Raw genomic sequence first — 16121 nt, forward strand, 5'->3', positions numbered from 1 at the left:
CATATTAGCACAGAGAGGAGGGTCTGAAGAAAGTGAAATTCCTTCATAGATGGTAAAGAGAAACCTGAAACCTGTTTTTACTTACTTAGGGTAATTAAAACCCCATTAAAAATCTTTTTTTTTTTTTTGCTAATAAAGCAGTCTGAGTTAAATATCCAGGCAAATTTGAAAAATCTGATCTCAACAAGATTTGTTTAAATAAAAAAGCATCAAATTATTGAGAAAGGAAATAATATACTTCTAGAGGTAAAATGAATTCTAAATAGGAAGCTAATCTTAGCTTGCCTAAGGAAGAAAGAGAAATGATTTTGTCCAAGCAGTAATAACTTTTTAGATATACATTCTGAAATAATTGTCTAAGGAATATGTGAAAGCCTGTGTCTAGTGGGGTTAATCTGGAACTAGTACCAGCCATGTGTATTGAACTTGAGGTTTATTGAAAAGATTGCCTATGAATTAGAAATCATATGAAATCTTGCTGAGACAGATGACCTTAGTCAATTTAAGCTCCTTTATCAAAATATTACCCAGGACTGGGTAACTTAGAGTGAACAGAAGTTCATTCTTTCACTCAGTTCTAGATGCTAAAGTCAAGGGACCAATATCAGGCATGCACCTTCTTGTTGCATAATCCCTGGCTCAAAGTCAAGAGAGCAAGAGGGGGCCAAACCCCCTTTATATAGAGGCACCAGTCTCACACTTAAGTGGAGAACCTCATGACCTAATTACTTCTTTATGTTTCTATATCTTAATACTGTTATAATAACAACTAAATTTTAATACAAGTTTTAAAAGGAATAAACATTTAAAAATTTAAATCATAGCTCGGTCTTGAGAGCTACAGAAAAGATAACTTTATAAACCTATGCCACTATCATCTTCTGAATGATTTTCCTTCTTTATATTCTTATAAAGCTATTATTTGTGTTAGAATGGACTACCCCCAGACTTAATGTTCTTCCTAAAACTTTGAGACATGATAGCACTGTATGTAATCAAAACTGTTCATAAGCTTGAAAAACCTTAGGCAATAGCAAGTGCCAGTGATAAATCTTTCATGTACAATAATCAGAGTGACTTCAAGGAAGGCTATCCTGAATGGAAGTACTTAATGAGACCATGTTTCAAAATAAAGGATAAAAAATGGGCCTGGGGATATAACTCAGAGGTAGAATGCCCCTGTGTTCTACCCCAGTACCACAAAAAAATGAAAGAGAGGCACAGAGGATTTAATATTTTGATTAAAGTAGTTTCAAACTAGCAGAGTATGTGATAAAATGCACTGAATTCAAGTATATTGGAGTAAAATTAAGAATATTGACCAAAGTCTGTCTGACAACAGGGTTCCTCCAGAAGCTCCATTTACAGGCAAGTCTAAGAATGGTGTTCTCTAGTATTTAACTAGTACTAGGAACTACGAGCCTAGTGCCAATCACTAAGGCCATAGTCCACCACAAGCAAATAAATTCCCAAATTTATTTCTATATATATATATCTACACTGTGCTACTGAGGTTGGGCTGATGTTGTTGAAGATATTCATTTCATTAACAAGGCTGATAGCAAAGTGGTTTGCACCTGAATTTCACAGCTGCAATTGTCTGCACAGTGTCAAAGGTATACAGTGTCAAAGGTATACTGGTAGCGCTACTGGTCAAAACATGAGTCTGTCCCACTGGGGTTCATATCTCTGTTATTGGAGCACGTGTTTTGGCTACATCTGTGTGCACTGGTGTAGGGTAGCTGTAATGCCTAAATTTGGAGACGAGTGATATAGAGAATCACTCGTCTGCAAACTCTGCAAACCCTGATGTCCAAGTGGATCATAATGGAGTTGAGTTTTATGCTGTAGGTATCTATGAAGTCTTAGGCATGTAGGGTGTACCAGGCCTACTCAAAGTCCGACAGTGATGCAAGCTTACATTGTTGTGTAAGTCTCTGCATGATGCTGGGACAGATCTAAAAGCTCTGTCTGAACAGTACAGTCTGGCTATAATTTTTGCCTGGTATTGAGTCTCACAGTAGAGGGCTTGGCACTGAACTCCAAAGCAAAGTCCTATGCTTTGTGTCCCTTTCTGTTTCCCAAGGTTGATGTAAAGAAGTAGTGATAGTCTCTTTGCCCCCTGGATAATGTAGTTCTAGTGGCTTAGTCTTTGGGGTCAGAGGCTGTGGAATTCAGTCAGTACTGGATTTCACCATGGTGAAATTGAGAATGTGTTTCAAGTTTAATGCCTGGACTTTATTTCTTCTTGTTCTCCCAATATATTAGTCAGCCTTCTGTCACTATGACCAAAACACCTGTTTAAATTGATGTGTTTTGCGGTCAATGATTTTTGGATATTTGAATAATGTCCATCTACCATCTTTATCCACCTTATCTAATCCACTTTCATTTATTATAATGCATAGGGATTTATATTTTCATGTCCTCTCCTATTTTTCCTCTCTTAGAGTGGTTTCTTTTCACCAAGATGACAGTCTTGTAGTTGTCAAAGAGAGTGGTGGTGGTGGAGGTGTGGAGAAATCTCACCAAGTTTCCTTGTATATATACATTTGCTGAGTAGTTTTTTGAAGATTCTTGGGGTTCAGTCATTGTGATGCCAACTGAAACTCAGAGCATAGTGATAGGAAGTGGGGAGAGGATCAGAACAAGACTCTACTCTCACAAAGTGGCCTTAGTATTTAACTACCTGTTGTAAAAAGGTTGCTGTCTTTTCATGACCAGGAGATCCTAGAGGGGAATTACTGTGGTTTCTTAGCAATGATGAAAAATATTTTGAATATATTTAATTAATCCTCAGGTTTAGGGGCCAAGTTCATTATTTTCTGGGCTTTAGTTCTCTAAGGCAGAAAACTAATATGGGGACTAGAGGACAGGGTAGATTAGAAAATCTATAAGATGCAGTCACCCTCTGAAATTGGAATTATTTATAAGGTGGAGAACTTAGTGGAATTCTTATTAATATTTTTGATACTTTTTGTAAGAGGTGTATGAACTTTTACATGTGGTTTTGAAGTCAGATAAATAAAAATGGTTTCTTCTTAGAAAGTCTCAAGACTCACCCAAAGAACATCTTGAGACTATCCTTAGTTTTTCATATTTATATAGTTTTCTTTGCCTTGATTTCCTAATGTCCAGACATTTGTAGGTTTTTCAAGATGGAAAGAGAATTATCTTTGGGCGACATTAAGAGAAAATTACCACTTGAATTACTGGGATTTGCTGTGGACTTTTCCAGATCTTGACACAGGATCTAACTTGGCCTTTCTTCCTCCTCCACAGCAGGTCTCTTATTTTTCTGTCATGTGATTCTCTTCTTTCTCTGTTTACAACAGGATTGATCTTGGCCTCTGGGCTTTGCCTATTCTGTAGCCCCACTCCTGTGTCTCTGGTCTATCATAATTCTGTTGATCCACTTAAGCTCAATCTCTCCTTTGTGAGAACTATGGCCCATACTGATCTTTATTACTCCTGTTTCACATCATTTATCACTGGATTTTATATTGATCATTTTTTGTTTTCCCCTCTTAATTCCCTTAAACTGGTTAGAGGTTTCTGGAAGACAGGGTCCATCTTGAATGCATTTTATATCTGTGCAGTTTATAGCAGAGTATTTGACTATGTTCTTTGTTCTTTTGTAGCTTCATTCTCAGAATTTTGAAAGCCCAAGTGGCATTGTGCAACCTCAGTTTTATGAAGCTTTCAATTCCTGACATAAAATATAATAATCAATTCAAATTATAATGCATCATAATACAGTTTTCTATTTATCACCTCATGATTAAAATATTTCCAATTTTTTTTTTTGGTGGTACTGGAGTTCCTGGAAGCCCTTCTACCTCCGGGCTACACTCCCAGACCTATTTTTATACTTTTTTATTTGGAAACAGGGTGTCTTAAGCCAGAGTAGCTGGCTTTGAACCAGCGTGATCCTCCTGTCTCTGCCTCCCAAGTGCGGGAATTACAAGCGTGCGCCACCACACCCAGCGTAAAGTATTTCCAATTTTTAACCTAAGAAAGTTCTATTAGGTCACTATCCTTCATGTGCTTTGGAATGAGAGACAAGCTTGTTCTACAGTTGTCACCATTGAGAAAGAAGCTGAAAGGGTATTGCAGGAAGAGAGGGGGTTGTAGTAGACATAGTAAAATATATTCCAATATCAAAGGGGCTCTTTTTCTTTCTTAGGCTAAAAAAAGATTCTGTCAGTTTTTTCTAGCAATCAACTAGTACCAGGATGGGAATTGTGGTAAGATTTTTTAAAGTTTCTAATACTTTATCCTGGTCTGTTTTATCTTTTAAAATAGTTCATGATAGGATCCAGAGGAAGACTTCACTTATGTTCCCTCCAACTCCAGCGAGTCTCTGACCTTTGAAAACAGAGAGATCATGAAAACTCCAGAGACTGGGAGCCACTAGCACATATTATGCAAAAAGGATATTCACTGGACAGGGAAATGTCTTCTATGCTTTAAGGGAAGCCATATGATCAGGAAGACCATGATCCATCCTGGCAGATGGCACAACTGGTGGAGGAAAAACCTCACAAAAACCCTAGGAGCAACCCTGAGGAGCCTTATCTGACCTTAACAGTAAAAGTTTTATAAAATTTTGTTTCCCTGCCATTGGCCTAACTACTTGGTCTTGAACACCCAGCATCAAAGTGTAACCTAAAACAAGTGCGCTATTCTTGGGTAAAAGAAGAGTCATACTCATGGAGTCATTTAAAAGACCACCCACATAATTTAGCTATCTATCTTCTGACTTTGGCTCTCCCTTATATTCTACATTATAATTCTTAATGGTACTTCTGATTTTAGGTTTACAGAAGAAATATAGTATGTCATTGATGCTCCAAACTTCTGAGTCTTTATAAAATGCTATAAAGTTAAGCCTGTCTCTCTTGACATTTTTCAGGTCCAGGATAACCAGCCACCAAAAAAGTAAAATTTCTATTTCTGTAAGATGTCCACTGCAAATGCAATACCATAAAAGAGCAGATGAATGGCTTTGTTGTCCAAATAATCAGGCTTATGACCATCAACTCACTAGCTATGATGGAAGGTTTGGCATGATGGGCACAACAAAAACTTCAGGCACATAGGAAAATACCACTTACTGATTCTGATACTCCTGGGAATATGTCCTTCAGTGATGTTAGCTTCTGACTTTACTGTAAAGAACCCAACTCAATAACTGCAGCCAGTCTCTGCCTCCTTTAGGTCAGTTAGGATGAGACTTCTGATTCCTGGCTAGGCATCAATTTTGAAGTAATAGAAGATAAACTGTCATCCTTCATCAACTCTTAAGATTAAGGTATCCAAGTATCAGAGGGGGAAATGAGGTAGGATAGAAGAAGTAAAATATTAGGTAGAAGGTAGGTAGACTGGGAAGGAAAGGGAAAATGTAAGTGAGATTAGTCAGTCACAAAAAAATAAGAAATTGGATATTCTCCCTAATATGCTAAAGCTAGAGAGAAAATAGGTCATAGGAGGAACTCTAAATGAAGAAGGAGATGCTATAGATGAGCAAATAAGGTGACCTGAAGGGATGGGAGGTAGGAAGAAGGATATCCTCTAGTGTTCATGATGTATATTAACAAAGATATCAAAGTCGATTACTAATCCAAACATGAGGAGAGAGGGGGAGGAAATGGGGCAGGAATTGGGTAAGTACTAATTGGGTGATGTGTGCATGTATGCCTCCACCATCTTGTATTCCATTAAGATGTATGACTACAATGTACTAATAAAAAGTTTAAAAAAACTGTTAAAGTCACATAATCTTTATATGGAAACAAAAGAATGTGTGGGCCATGAACTTTTCAAAATTTAATCATCAATGTCAAATGATAATAAAGACAATTCACTATGTGTCTCAAAGTTGTGTAATAACCCAGGCTATATGGTATCTGAGTTAATTATAATATGGTATAATGACAATAAATTATTTAGACAATAAGAAATGGGGATTATTGAAATAAAATTATTCCCCATTTTATTATTTATTTTCCAGAACACCCCAACATAAATATAAAATGTTTTCTAGCTAATACTTGCATTTTGTATTTTATTTTGGATATAATCCTTTATAGTAGTTATGAATAAATTAGATTCTACCACATGGAAAAAATGAAAAAAAATCTAAAATCTTCATAATCCTTAAATCACCCTACAGAATCTCTTCTGTCTTAGGCAGAAGCCTCAATAGGCCCACACCCATGATCATAATGGCCTCTCTCCTCACCTGAGATTCCTGAGATGTGGAGTAAACAAAGGATTAATAAGGAAGGTCAATTTCAGGTGCCACAAAGCCACTACCCATCAATGCTGGGAACCTGAGGATTCTGAGGAAGTCCAAACCTCAAACCTCTACCCATGCTGTGTTCTCCCTACTTACTGCCTCATAGTGTTGCCTATAAAAGAACTGTGAGACCTCAAAGATGATCTCTACTTTTTGAGGTGTCCCGTATTCTCCCTTAAATATGTGTCCCCACTTTCCTAATAAACCTCTGTTTTTATATCTTATAAAAATAAAGTTCATGTATATCCTATCTCATTATTGGTTATATACTACTAGTTAGACTCAGCTGGCCTATCATGCAATAACAAATAAACCTTGAATCCCCATGGCTTAATAAAAAATATTTATTTTTCTTCCATGTCACAGTGAGAAGATTGTACTTTTTTATATCTCTTTATATAGGTATTGAGGGCCCAATGCTTATCTGACAGTCTATTCCTCTCTATTCCTATTAAAGGATGGTGTACTCATTTCTATAATTTACTTTTTTTTTGCAGTACTGGGATTGGAACCCAGGAGTATTCTACCTCTATGCTACACCCCCAGCCCTCTTTTTTGATTGTATTTTAAAACAGGGTCTCACTGTGTTACAAAGAGCCCCACTAAGTAGCTGAGGCTATCCAGGGACTGAGATCCTCTTGTCTCAACCTCGCAAGTACTGGGATTACAAGTGTGCACCACCATGCCCGGCTTGCTTCAGTTTTATTATTGAATAAAATAATTTAAGCATGTGTACTATGATTTGTGCATGCAGATCAGGTATTTTATTCCCTAAGAAAGTTTTTTTCATTTGGAGTATGCATTAGGCATTAAGTAATAATTGCAATAGACATTAAGAGACTAGAATAATTAATTAGACATTTTTGAATCCAGCACATGATTTTGAAAACCTTAAAGGGAATTTGTATTCTGAGAAACTTATGAAGACTTGCAATAACTGACTTTCTCTTCCTCCCAACTGGAGAATAGCACCTGAAAAAATCAGCAACATAATTTGTTAAAAGAATGAATTCAAACCTTTTCTTATCTTTGTTTTTTTTGCTTTTTACTTTAACTGTTTCAAATATTTCCTATCTTTTCCGGTCCTGGACCATATTTGCAATGAGTGCTTTGTAATGGAAATTTGGACTTGTTCTATTATAATTAAACATTAAATAGTCCAAAAAACTAGCTGATACTTGTAATCCTAGTGCTTGGGAGGCTGAGACAGGAGGATTGCATGTTCAAGGACAGCCTCATCAACTTAGCAAAAACCTGTTTCAAAATAAAAATAAAATAAGGCTGAGGGTATAGCTCAAACATAGAAAATTCCTGAGTTTAATCTCCAGTACCACAAAAAAAAAAGAAAAAAAAAGAAAGAAAAAGAAGAAAAGGATTTAGAGAATGTTTTCCAAATTCAGGAATTTGCCTGCTTTTTTTTTTTCCTGGACTCGTCTATTTAATGGTTCATTATTATTTAAGTAGAGACTTAATGAAATCATCACATATGTAAACTAACAAGATTTAAAAACCAGAAATATATTAAAGTGACTGAATATAGTTACTGGATTAAAACACATTTAATTTAGTGACTTTTTAAAATATTACTGAATCTCTCTATGTAGTGTTTTCACTTCTCCAAGACTTACAAATATCATAGTATAGGGGCAAAAAAAGTAAGCTAAAAACTGTAATCAAAAGAGAATATATTTTTGTGGCTTAGATAGAATATTCTTGATCAATATTTCATTTAGATGGTCCTAGGCAAGTGCTTTTATTTTTTTTTTCTAGAGCAAAGAGCTGGGCTTGCAAAACTGTGTAAATCAAGCAATCTACATTCACATCTTGATGATTTACAAATCACTTATTCATTTACTAGAGTAAAGCAGACTTATGAAATTGATAATTTTACTATTCATTTATGCTGTATATTTTTATTTGCCTTTGGAAAAGTTTATGAAGCAGAGTTAACATTTTATCAAGATTTTAAGAAAATGAAAAGCCATATATGTCTATGAAAAGTCCATTTCCTTTACCCGCTGTTTCTGTCTTCTTATGTGAAGAATGTTCAAGGCTAATCACCACCATCCCTGTGAGATTAACATATCTTTATATTGATGTCAGCAGAGATGGGGGCATTCTGTAAATCATTATGAAATATGCTCTGTTTATAGTGGAAAGGAGCTTAACTGTTACATTTGTGAATAAAACAATGGCATTTCCTATGTAAAATAAAATGTTAGCTTATTACTTTGGAACTCACAAAAAAAGAAATTGAGTTCATATAAGAAGTGCCCATGTAAAAAGTAATAAAGTTTAATTTCAATGATGAATTTCAGATTGTTTTGATACATTGATATGTGTCCTAACTTCAGATTATCAGGAGCTCCAAACACTTGCCTCTTAAATGAACTATATTCTCTTGTCTCTTGCTTTTTCTCTGTTTCTGAGGCAAGAGAATGTAAATGTGCTTACGAGACTTTGTAGCTGTGAGTCTTTTTCTGTTCTCGGATAATAAATGACTTGCAACTATCCTACTCTATGGTGCACTTGAATATTTTCATTAATGAAGAATAGTTACTGTAATATTTTCCCTAAAAATGAACCTCCACTTTCCTCTGTGACCCCTTTATTCACAAAAAAGCTACAAATTTTAGTTTCAATATTAAATAGAAACTGAGCGTGATACTAATTCTAAGCTTGAAGCATCCATGTACGTTTGTGAAGATTTTAAAGCAAAAATCAATTTCAACTCAGTTGCCCTAGTTTGCCTAAAGATTTGGGGGGAAATTGGATCTCTGTCATACTCAGCCAAAATCAAAATAAAAATTCAACCTAAATCTAAATTTTTAGCCCTGCTGTGGCTATTCTCTGAATTATAGAGTTAATATTTAGATTTGTGAGAACAAACATTGCTCTTAAAATATTTACTGGGAAAATGAAGGGAACTAGATATTGACTTTTTTTTTTACTTTCTCTTTTTAATGAGAACTTCCTTGTCATTTATTTTGGTTGTAGACCACATTATATAAAAAAGTCTAATATATGAAACAAACTGAAAACTCAAAATGCACAAAATGAGAAAACAGTAACTATCTTCAGGATGCTTAATGTTTTGATGGCTGGTTAATCTCACCACCTAGAAAGTTCTCTAATACTTTTTAACACTGTAAAATTGTTCAAAATTGTTTAGTTTCAATGACTTCTGTTCTTGTTTTTCTGGGGTGAATTTTTTTAAGTAACAGAAAAAGTTGTCAGTCTGATTTACAGACTGGAAATATCCTGATAGTGCACCAAACAAAACCTGTGTGGATAATGTGAGTTCTTTCTTTTTAATTTTAGAATCAACCTTGTCCTATGTTAGGCAGCTGGAGGCCAGAGTAAGACAGCTGGAGGAAGAAAATCGCATGCTGCCCCAGGTGGGTGACTTCCAGAAGCTTATAGCTAGTCAGTGTCATTTGAGTTGCAGCTTTTAATTTGAAATATAAAGTCGCAATTACACGTTCTCTTTTACATGATAGAAATCATTTTGTATATAGCCATTCATCATATAGAGTGTGATTATGTTCCATGATGACCATTATATTACTTAGATTTCTGCTATAAGAATGTGGAGTAGTTTTAAAAAGAAAATAAAGAAAAATGGAACATGAAGATCTTTTGGTGTTACTACTCATATACATCATAAATGTAGTTGGTGGATAAAAGGAAGGGACTTGTTTAAATAGAAAATTTGCAAATTTATGAGCTAGCTAAAGTTGTAGGTAGTTTGAAGATTTTATGTTTTAGTTATTTAGTACTTTTTACAGTCTATGTAATATAAGGGGACTTGTTTAATATAACAAAGCAATGCCAATAATCAAAGTGGTTACTTTGGGACTTTATTTCTTTTATGTGGTGAATATAAAATTGCTGTTTTCCTGGAATTTTTAATGTCTCATATATACCACATTTATAAAATTGTTTCTGTTGGCTATTAAATTGGTGAGAATTATGTTGGTCTTTCAAGGTGATGATTTTCAGAAAATATTTTGTTAAGGATTTGAACACAAATGCAGATTCTAAGTTAGCTTCCATCACAGACATGAAGACAATAATGTATCTTAAGAGATAGTGAGTGAAAAGAATTTTTTCAAGCAATTAGGCATTAGCATTCTTTCTGTGCTTTGCTGGTTACTTTCATTTGTAAGCAACAAAGGGGGAATGACACCTATGAGCAATAGTTTAAATAAAAAGACAAAACATTTCAGAAGAAGAGATTTAAATATCAATGCAGAGATACTTTAGAAAGAAATTTTAGGAATTTTTAACCTTGTTTTGTTTTAAAAGAATTTTTTGTGTTAATAAAATTTGGGCTATCATATGTTATATGGAAGAAAGCCTTTCTCTCACTCTCCATTGGCCAGCTAACTGCCTAAAAATGTTGAGGATAAGAAATTTGCTTCTTTCTTTTCTCACACTGTGTATATGTACACACACACACACACACACACACACACACACACACACACACACAGTCAAGATGACAGATGGATTGTTTCATAATATAAAATACTATTGGTAGAGTTTTTGTTTTATTCTTTTTCTCTTCTCATTTTTTTACTTTTTATATTGGATTTTCAGTATGACTCTGCTAAGACTTTTGACTGAAAACATCTAATTACTTACCTGCTTCAGAGCTAAAAAATGTGGTTTATTACACATAATTATCCTTTCCCTTAGATAATTGAAAATGTAAAAGATGATAAATATTTACCATATATATATTTCTATATATTTACAATAAATATAAATTTGTGTAAATGGTAAATATAAGTGTATATCTATATATTTATGATAAATATACATATTTCTATATAATTATTTCTTGGATTCCCTCGAAGTGGGAATTGAGGAGGACATCAAACACTGAAATCTAAAATGTATTCTATTTTAAGAGTGAGTGAGTGTTAAAATTCTTGAAGAAAAATCAGAAGAGTACTCAGCGATACTTGATGTGTGTATTTAAATGCATGGTACTTGCATAATTAAGACTAGGCAAGATTAATGAACTTCTAAAGTTATTTTTCAATAGTATGGTTTAAATGAATTACTATTTTGATAGCAGGGACAGTTATAGTTATTTTTTGTTTTATTCCTCCCTGAGAAGTGTCTAGGAAAGATTGTTTCTTGAATCTTAGATGCTATTGATGTGAGATACCATTATTATACATACTCTGACAAAATAAAAATATGTTAATTATACCATGTCAGATTCTTGCTGATTTCAGAGATGTTAAAAAATAAGAAAACAATGTTTTAGATTTAGAGATTTAGTTAAATAATTATTTACATGTACTTTGCTGCAAATAAAATTTGTTGCTTGAATTATGCTATTAGAAGCAGTTCCAAACCAGTATTATTCTTAAGTCTTATATTGGAGAGTGTTGTCTTCATATCCAGCTAAGATATATATGACAGAATAGCAGTTGTAACTATTTCTATAAGCATAGACTGGCAGGGGCACAGACTGTGGGTGAGTTTGTAGGATGGGAACAGTGGGAGTCATCTGGAGGGATTCCTCAGGAAGGCCCCAGACTTGGGATGTGGAGCACAAGGCACATGTAGGTTATATGCTTATAATTAACTGGTTCTTACTGGTCCTTTTCCAAATTATATATGATGATCTTTCCCTGTAGTAACTATTTCCAACTGCATGTTAGATATTGTGCCTTGATTAGGTGATATTCCTTTTAACTTGCAAATTTATAAAAGTATGTCTTTGTCTTGGGATAAATAGGACTAAGAATATGATTGGAAACTAGAATACCAAGTCTATCATATCTTTTGTGGCTGTGCCAGGTATTTTTCTGACAGCATTTGAAGCATTTTTCTGGAGTCAGAAATCTCTTTTTTTAATGCTTATCTTTATTATTCATATAAAATTGTAAACAATGAATAGAGAGCTACAAATTTCTTCTATGTATATAGAATGAAGGACTCTTGATGAATAAAGAAAGGCATTTAAGGTCAAGTTGGTTTTATCCAGAGGGAAAAAGGAATACACAGAAAGTGCAAGTAGAAGGTTAGTATAGCCACTGGTGGTTTGTCCCCACACAATGTAGAGCTCTGTGCACCAGCACTTTGATTATACGTATCCAAAGAGCTGTACTCTATTTTATTTTTTAATATTTTTGTACTCTACTTTAAATGAAGTTTGTGGAGCCAATATTTTAATGGTCTTTTAAGGTAACAACTTTTATTAGTTTTAGAATGTAGTAGTATTTATTAGGTATTATTTGAAAAGAAAATGCCTTTAAGTTGGCACAATAGTAAAAATTTTCCAAATTTAGGATGTTCTTCTTTGAGCAATACATTAATGTGAATATCTTTCTATGTCACATTTTAAACAATTTCAAAGAATTACATAACATCTTTTTATATACATTATGTTTAAATTGCTCAGACTAGTCTGTCACTTCCTGTGAATGCAAATTTGATGTGATATTAGCCCCAAATGAAGATTGTGTTATATTCAATAAATGTAGTGTCATCTTTGAAGTTTTGTTTTGGATTCAATGAAGTAGGGTCACTCACAACAACTTAAGTAGCACTTATAAATAATATACTCGATCAGCATTCCCACTGCTGTTACCTAAAATATCCTGACGACCATGACTTAGAATGTAGATGTATTTGCTTATAGTTCTGAAGATATCAGTGTGTGTGTGTGTGTGTGTGTGTGTGTGTGTGTGTGTGTATAATGTGATAATTCAGTATATATATACATATATATATATTTTCAGTATATACATGTATACACATACATATATATGTGCATATATATATATATATATATATACACACACCTGTGTGTGTGTGTGTGTGTGTTTGTGTAGAGGGGGGCGAGAGAGAGAGAGAGAGAGAGTGAGTTCATTTTTTACAGGCTGCCAAACAGGAGTTCAAGCTAGGACCTCAGGGTATGATGACAGGAAGCACAGAGAAAGAGAAAAAGAGACAGGCCAGTGAACAGATATTGTCTCCAAGACCATACCCCAAATTATTCACTTTCACGAGCTATGCCCCACCTGCCTATATTACCACCTAGTAAATCCATTTAAATTATTAATTGATAAATAGTTAAACTGATGAAATAGAACACTCATGATTCAAATACTGTACCTTTAAATATTTTTTCATTGACAATATAAAACATGACAACATGAGATTTTCCAAGGGATATTTGATATCTAAATCATAATATTCACTATGGTATAAAATTACTGTTTTAAAAAACTTTATGTGAAAATAAAAAGTATCAACATATTTTGCATAAATACTTATAAACAATTTTTCTTTGGATACAGAGTCATAAATTTCAGAGTTAATAATAACCTTAGATATCACATAGGACAACTCCTATATACATTATGCTTAAATTGCATAATGTATACCAGAGTCATAGAGATTAGGTGTCTCAGTCTGGTTATATCCTAATTAAGGATGGACTCAGGTCAAAATGGTAGGCTGACTCAGGGGTCTTTTTAGCATATACACAGTATCCCTTCTAATCATTTTATACCTTTAATATAATTTAATATAATTAAGCTTCTAAATCTACTTTCATTTTTTTCAAGATTTATCTTGAATTTGCTCATCCATACAAAATTTGTTGAATATTTATTTCATTCCTTCCATAAGGTATTCTTTTTTATTGGTGCATTGTAGTCATACATCTTAATGGGGTACAAGATAGTAGAGGCATGCATGTACACATCACTATATTTTTCTTAAAGCAATGGCATCCATCACAAATTAAAAAATGCATTTTACAGGTTTGTATTCTCCCTGACATTTTTAAATATCAAAAATCTTTATTATACATACAGAAATACTCACATCTGCATGGAAAATTCATGCATAACAGGATGTGTTCAGATAGGTTTTCTGTTCAGAGTGATCTGAAGCTAGGTAGGGAAAAAATAATGATGGTGCTTTTAAAGTTGAAATGATTGTTTAAAGCCGAGAGTGGTCGCACACTCCTAATAATCCTAGTACTTGAGAGGCTGAGATAGTAGGATTGCAGGTTAGAGGACAGCCTCAGCAAGTAGCAAAATTCTGTTTCAAAACAAAACAAAGCAAAAAAATCAAATGGTCTCGTTGTGTAGCTCAGAGGTAGAATGTACTTCTGTTCAATCTCAGTACCACACACACACACACACACACACACACACACACACACGCACACACAATAAACATAATTTTTAGCCCCAATTCAAAACCTGGCTCAGATCTGCCTGCTCATCCCATGATCCTTTTCTTGGTGATCACATAGATTTATTAATCCAGATATTGCTGATATATTTATTCTACATTGAAGAATTCTACTCACCTAGAAAATGTCTTTAACTGGATAATGTAGAATATCTACCTAATGGCTTTATTATAAAAATAGGTCTGCCCTTTGAATATATCAGTTATTATTCAGACCGATCCCTGAGGCAAACTATAATTTTTTAAACCATTCTCACATTGTTTTATATTGACTTTGACTTTTGCATCAGGAAGATGGTTTAGAGACGTGAAGCAAGCAGGTTGCTGCAAGTCAAAGTCAATTAAGTACATTTGTTAAAATTCCTATTGGGAAACAAGTTTTCTCTGATGAAATGCTCTGGCACCAGCATCTGCTTGGCAAGCAATATATGTGGTCTGTGCCTTGGAGAACCTTCCTGAAACCACCCACCTTCCTGAAACCTTCCACAATTCTGGAAATTGGCTCTCCAATTTCCAGAATCAGTAATGGCACCTGAAATTGCTTGGTGTCTCTGCCTGCCTGTTTGCTGGGGCTCAGAGGGTCTGTCTGAAAGGGATGGCAACTGAGATCTCTAGCTGAGTGGGCCTCTCATACCAAGTGTTGCTATTTATGTTGTGTTAGCACACACAGAAGAATCTAATTTTAGAAATGAAAAAAAAAATCTCCCTTTCATTTAATTTGGTTACAACATGGCTTCACAATAGTTTTTCAATGCTTTGGGAGGGAGACATGCCTGTTTCCAGAGCAGTTTCTGAACAAAGAAAATCAATCTGTCATGCATTGCCAGAAGTGCTGAGAAGGGTACCCAGGAGCTAAGGAAATCTAGCTTTTCACTTCCATGGCAACATAGTCTCCGTCCAGCATCACATCTCTGAAGTGCTCCCCCATCTTCACTGGATGCTTATGCTGGCATTACCAGCATGCTGGGCAGGGATGGGAGGATCCTATCTGATACATACATTTCTCTTACGTCCTTTCTCTTTTCTGCAGTGGAGCTATTTACTTAGTGATTTTGCTTCTTTTTCCTTTTTACATTTTCTGACTTGATGCTTTGCCAATTGATTTTTGTATAGGGCCATAAATATATTGGTTTTTTAGGATTAGAATTGCTCTGGGGGAAAAAATCAGTAATTGTTACACAAAACAAGAGTCACAGAGTAATGCCTTCTGGGATGCTTAAAGCTAGTGGTGATATTCTTCAACTGTTATTTGCATGGAAATTTCCGTTCTGGTATCCTGAGGAGGAACTTATGCAGAATTATTATTATTTTCTTATGAATAGCAGCCCTAATTATGTATTACATTCTGGGTAGAATCTGGATGCTACTGATAGGAAAAAATTAGTTAAATCCATTAAAGAGTGGTTGCTTCTAGAGTTATATTTGGGAAAAAAATGGACTCCACCAAATGACTAGTACTTGTGGACAATTTAGCAGAGGTTATATTGTCAGTAATTCATACTTAACCATGTTGTCTTTTTATATGTACAGACACATTGTAATTTTTTTAGTAGGAAGCCTTCAAAAATATTTTGATTTGTAAAAGCCA

At 34.4% G+C, this 16121-nt stretch overlaps 1 protein-coding gene across 6 annotated transcripts in view; it reads left to right on the forward strand.

The window, feature by feature from the left end:
* CCDC85A (coiled-coil domain containing 85A) overlaps positions 1-16121 on the forward strand; it is a gene marked incomplete at both ends in the record, with an annotated part of 245290 nt that overhangs the window by 171093 nt on the left and 58076 nt on the right. For 5 of the 6 annotated variants that reach the window (XM_080711723.1, XM_080711724.1, XM_080711725.1 and 2 more), the window contains one exon: positions 9623-9699. The exons of the other annotated variant lie outside the window; for it this stretch is intronic. In XM_080711723.1, coding sequence (XP_080567849.1) covers positions 9623-9699 — 77 coding nt within the window. The remainder of the gene's footprint in view (positions 1-9622; positions 9700-16121) is intronic. 6 annotated transcript variants of the gene reach the window in all.

Source organism: Muscardinus avellanarius (assembly GCF_963383645.1).
Source record: "Muscardinus avellanarius genome assembly, chromosome: 15".
In the NCBI taxonomy this organism is placed as follows: domain Eukaryota; kingdom Metazoa; phylum Chordata; class Mammalia; order Rodentia; family Gliridae; genus Muscardinus; species Muscardinus avellanarius.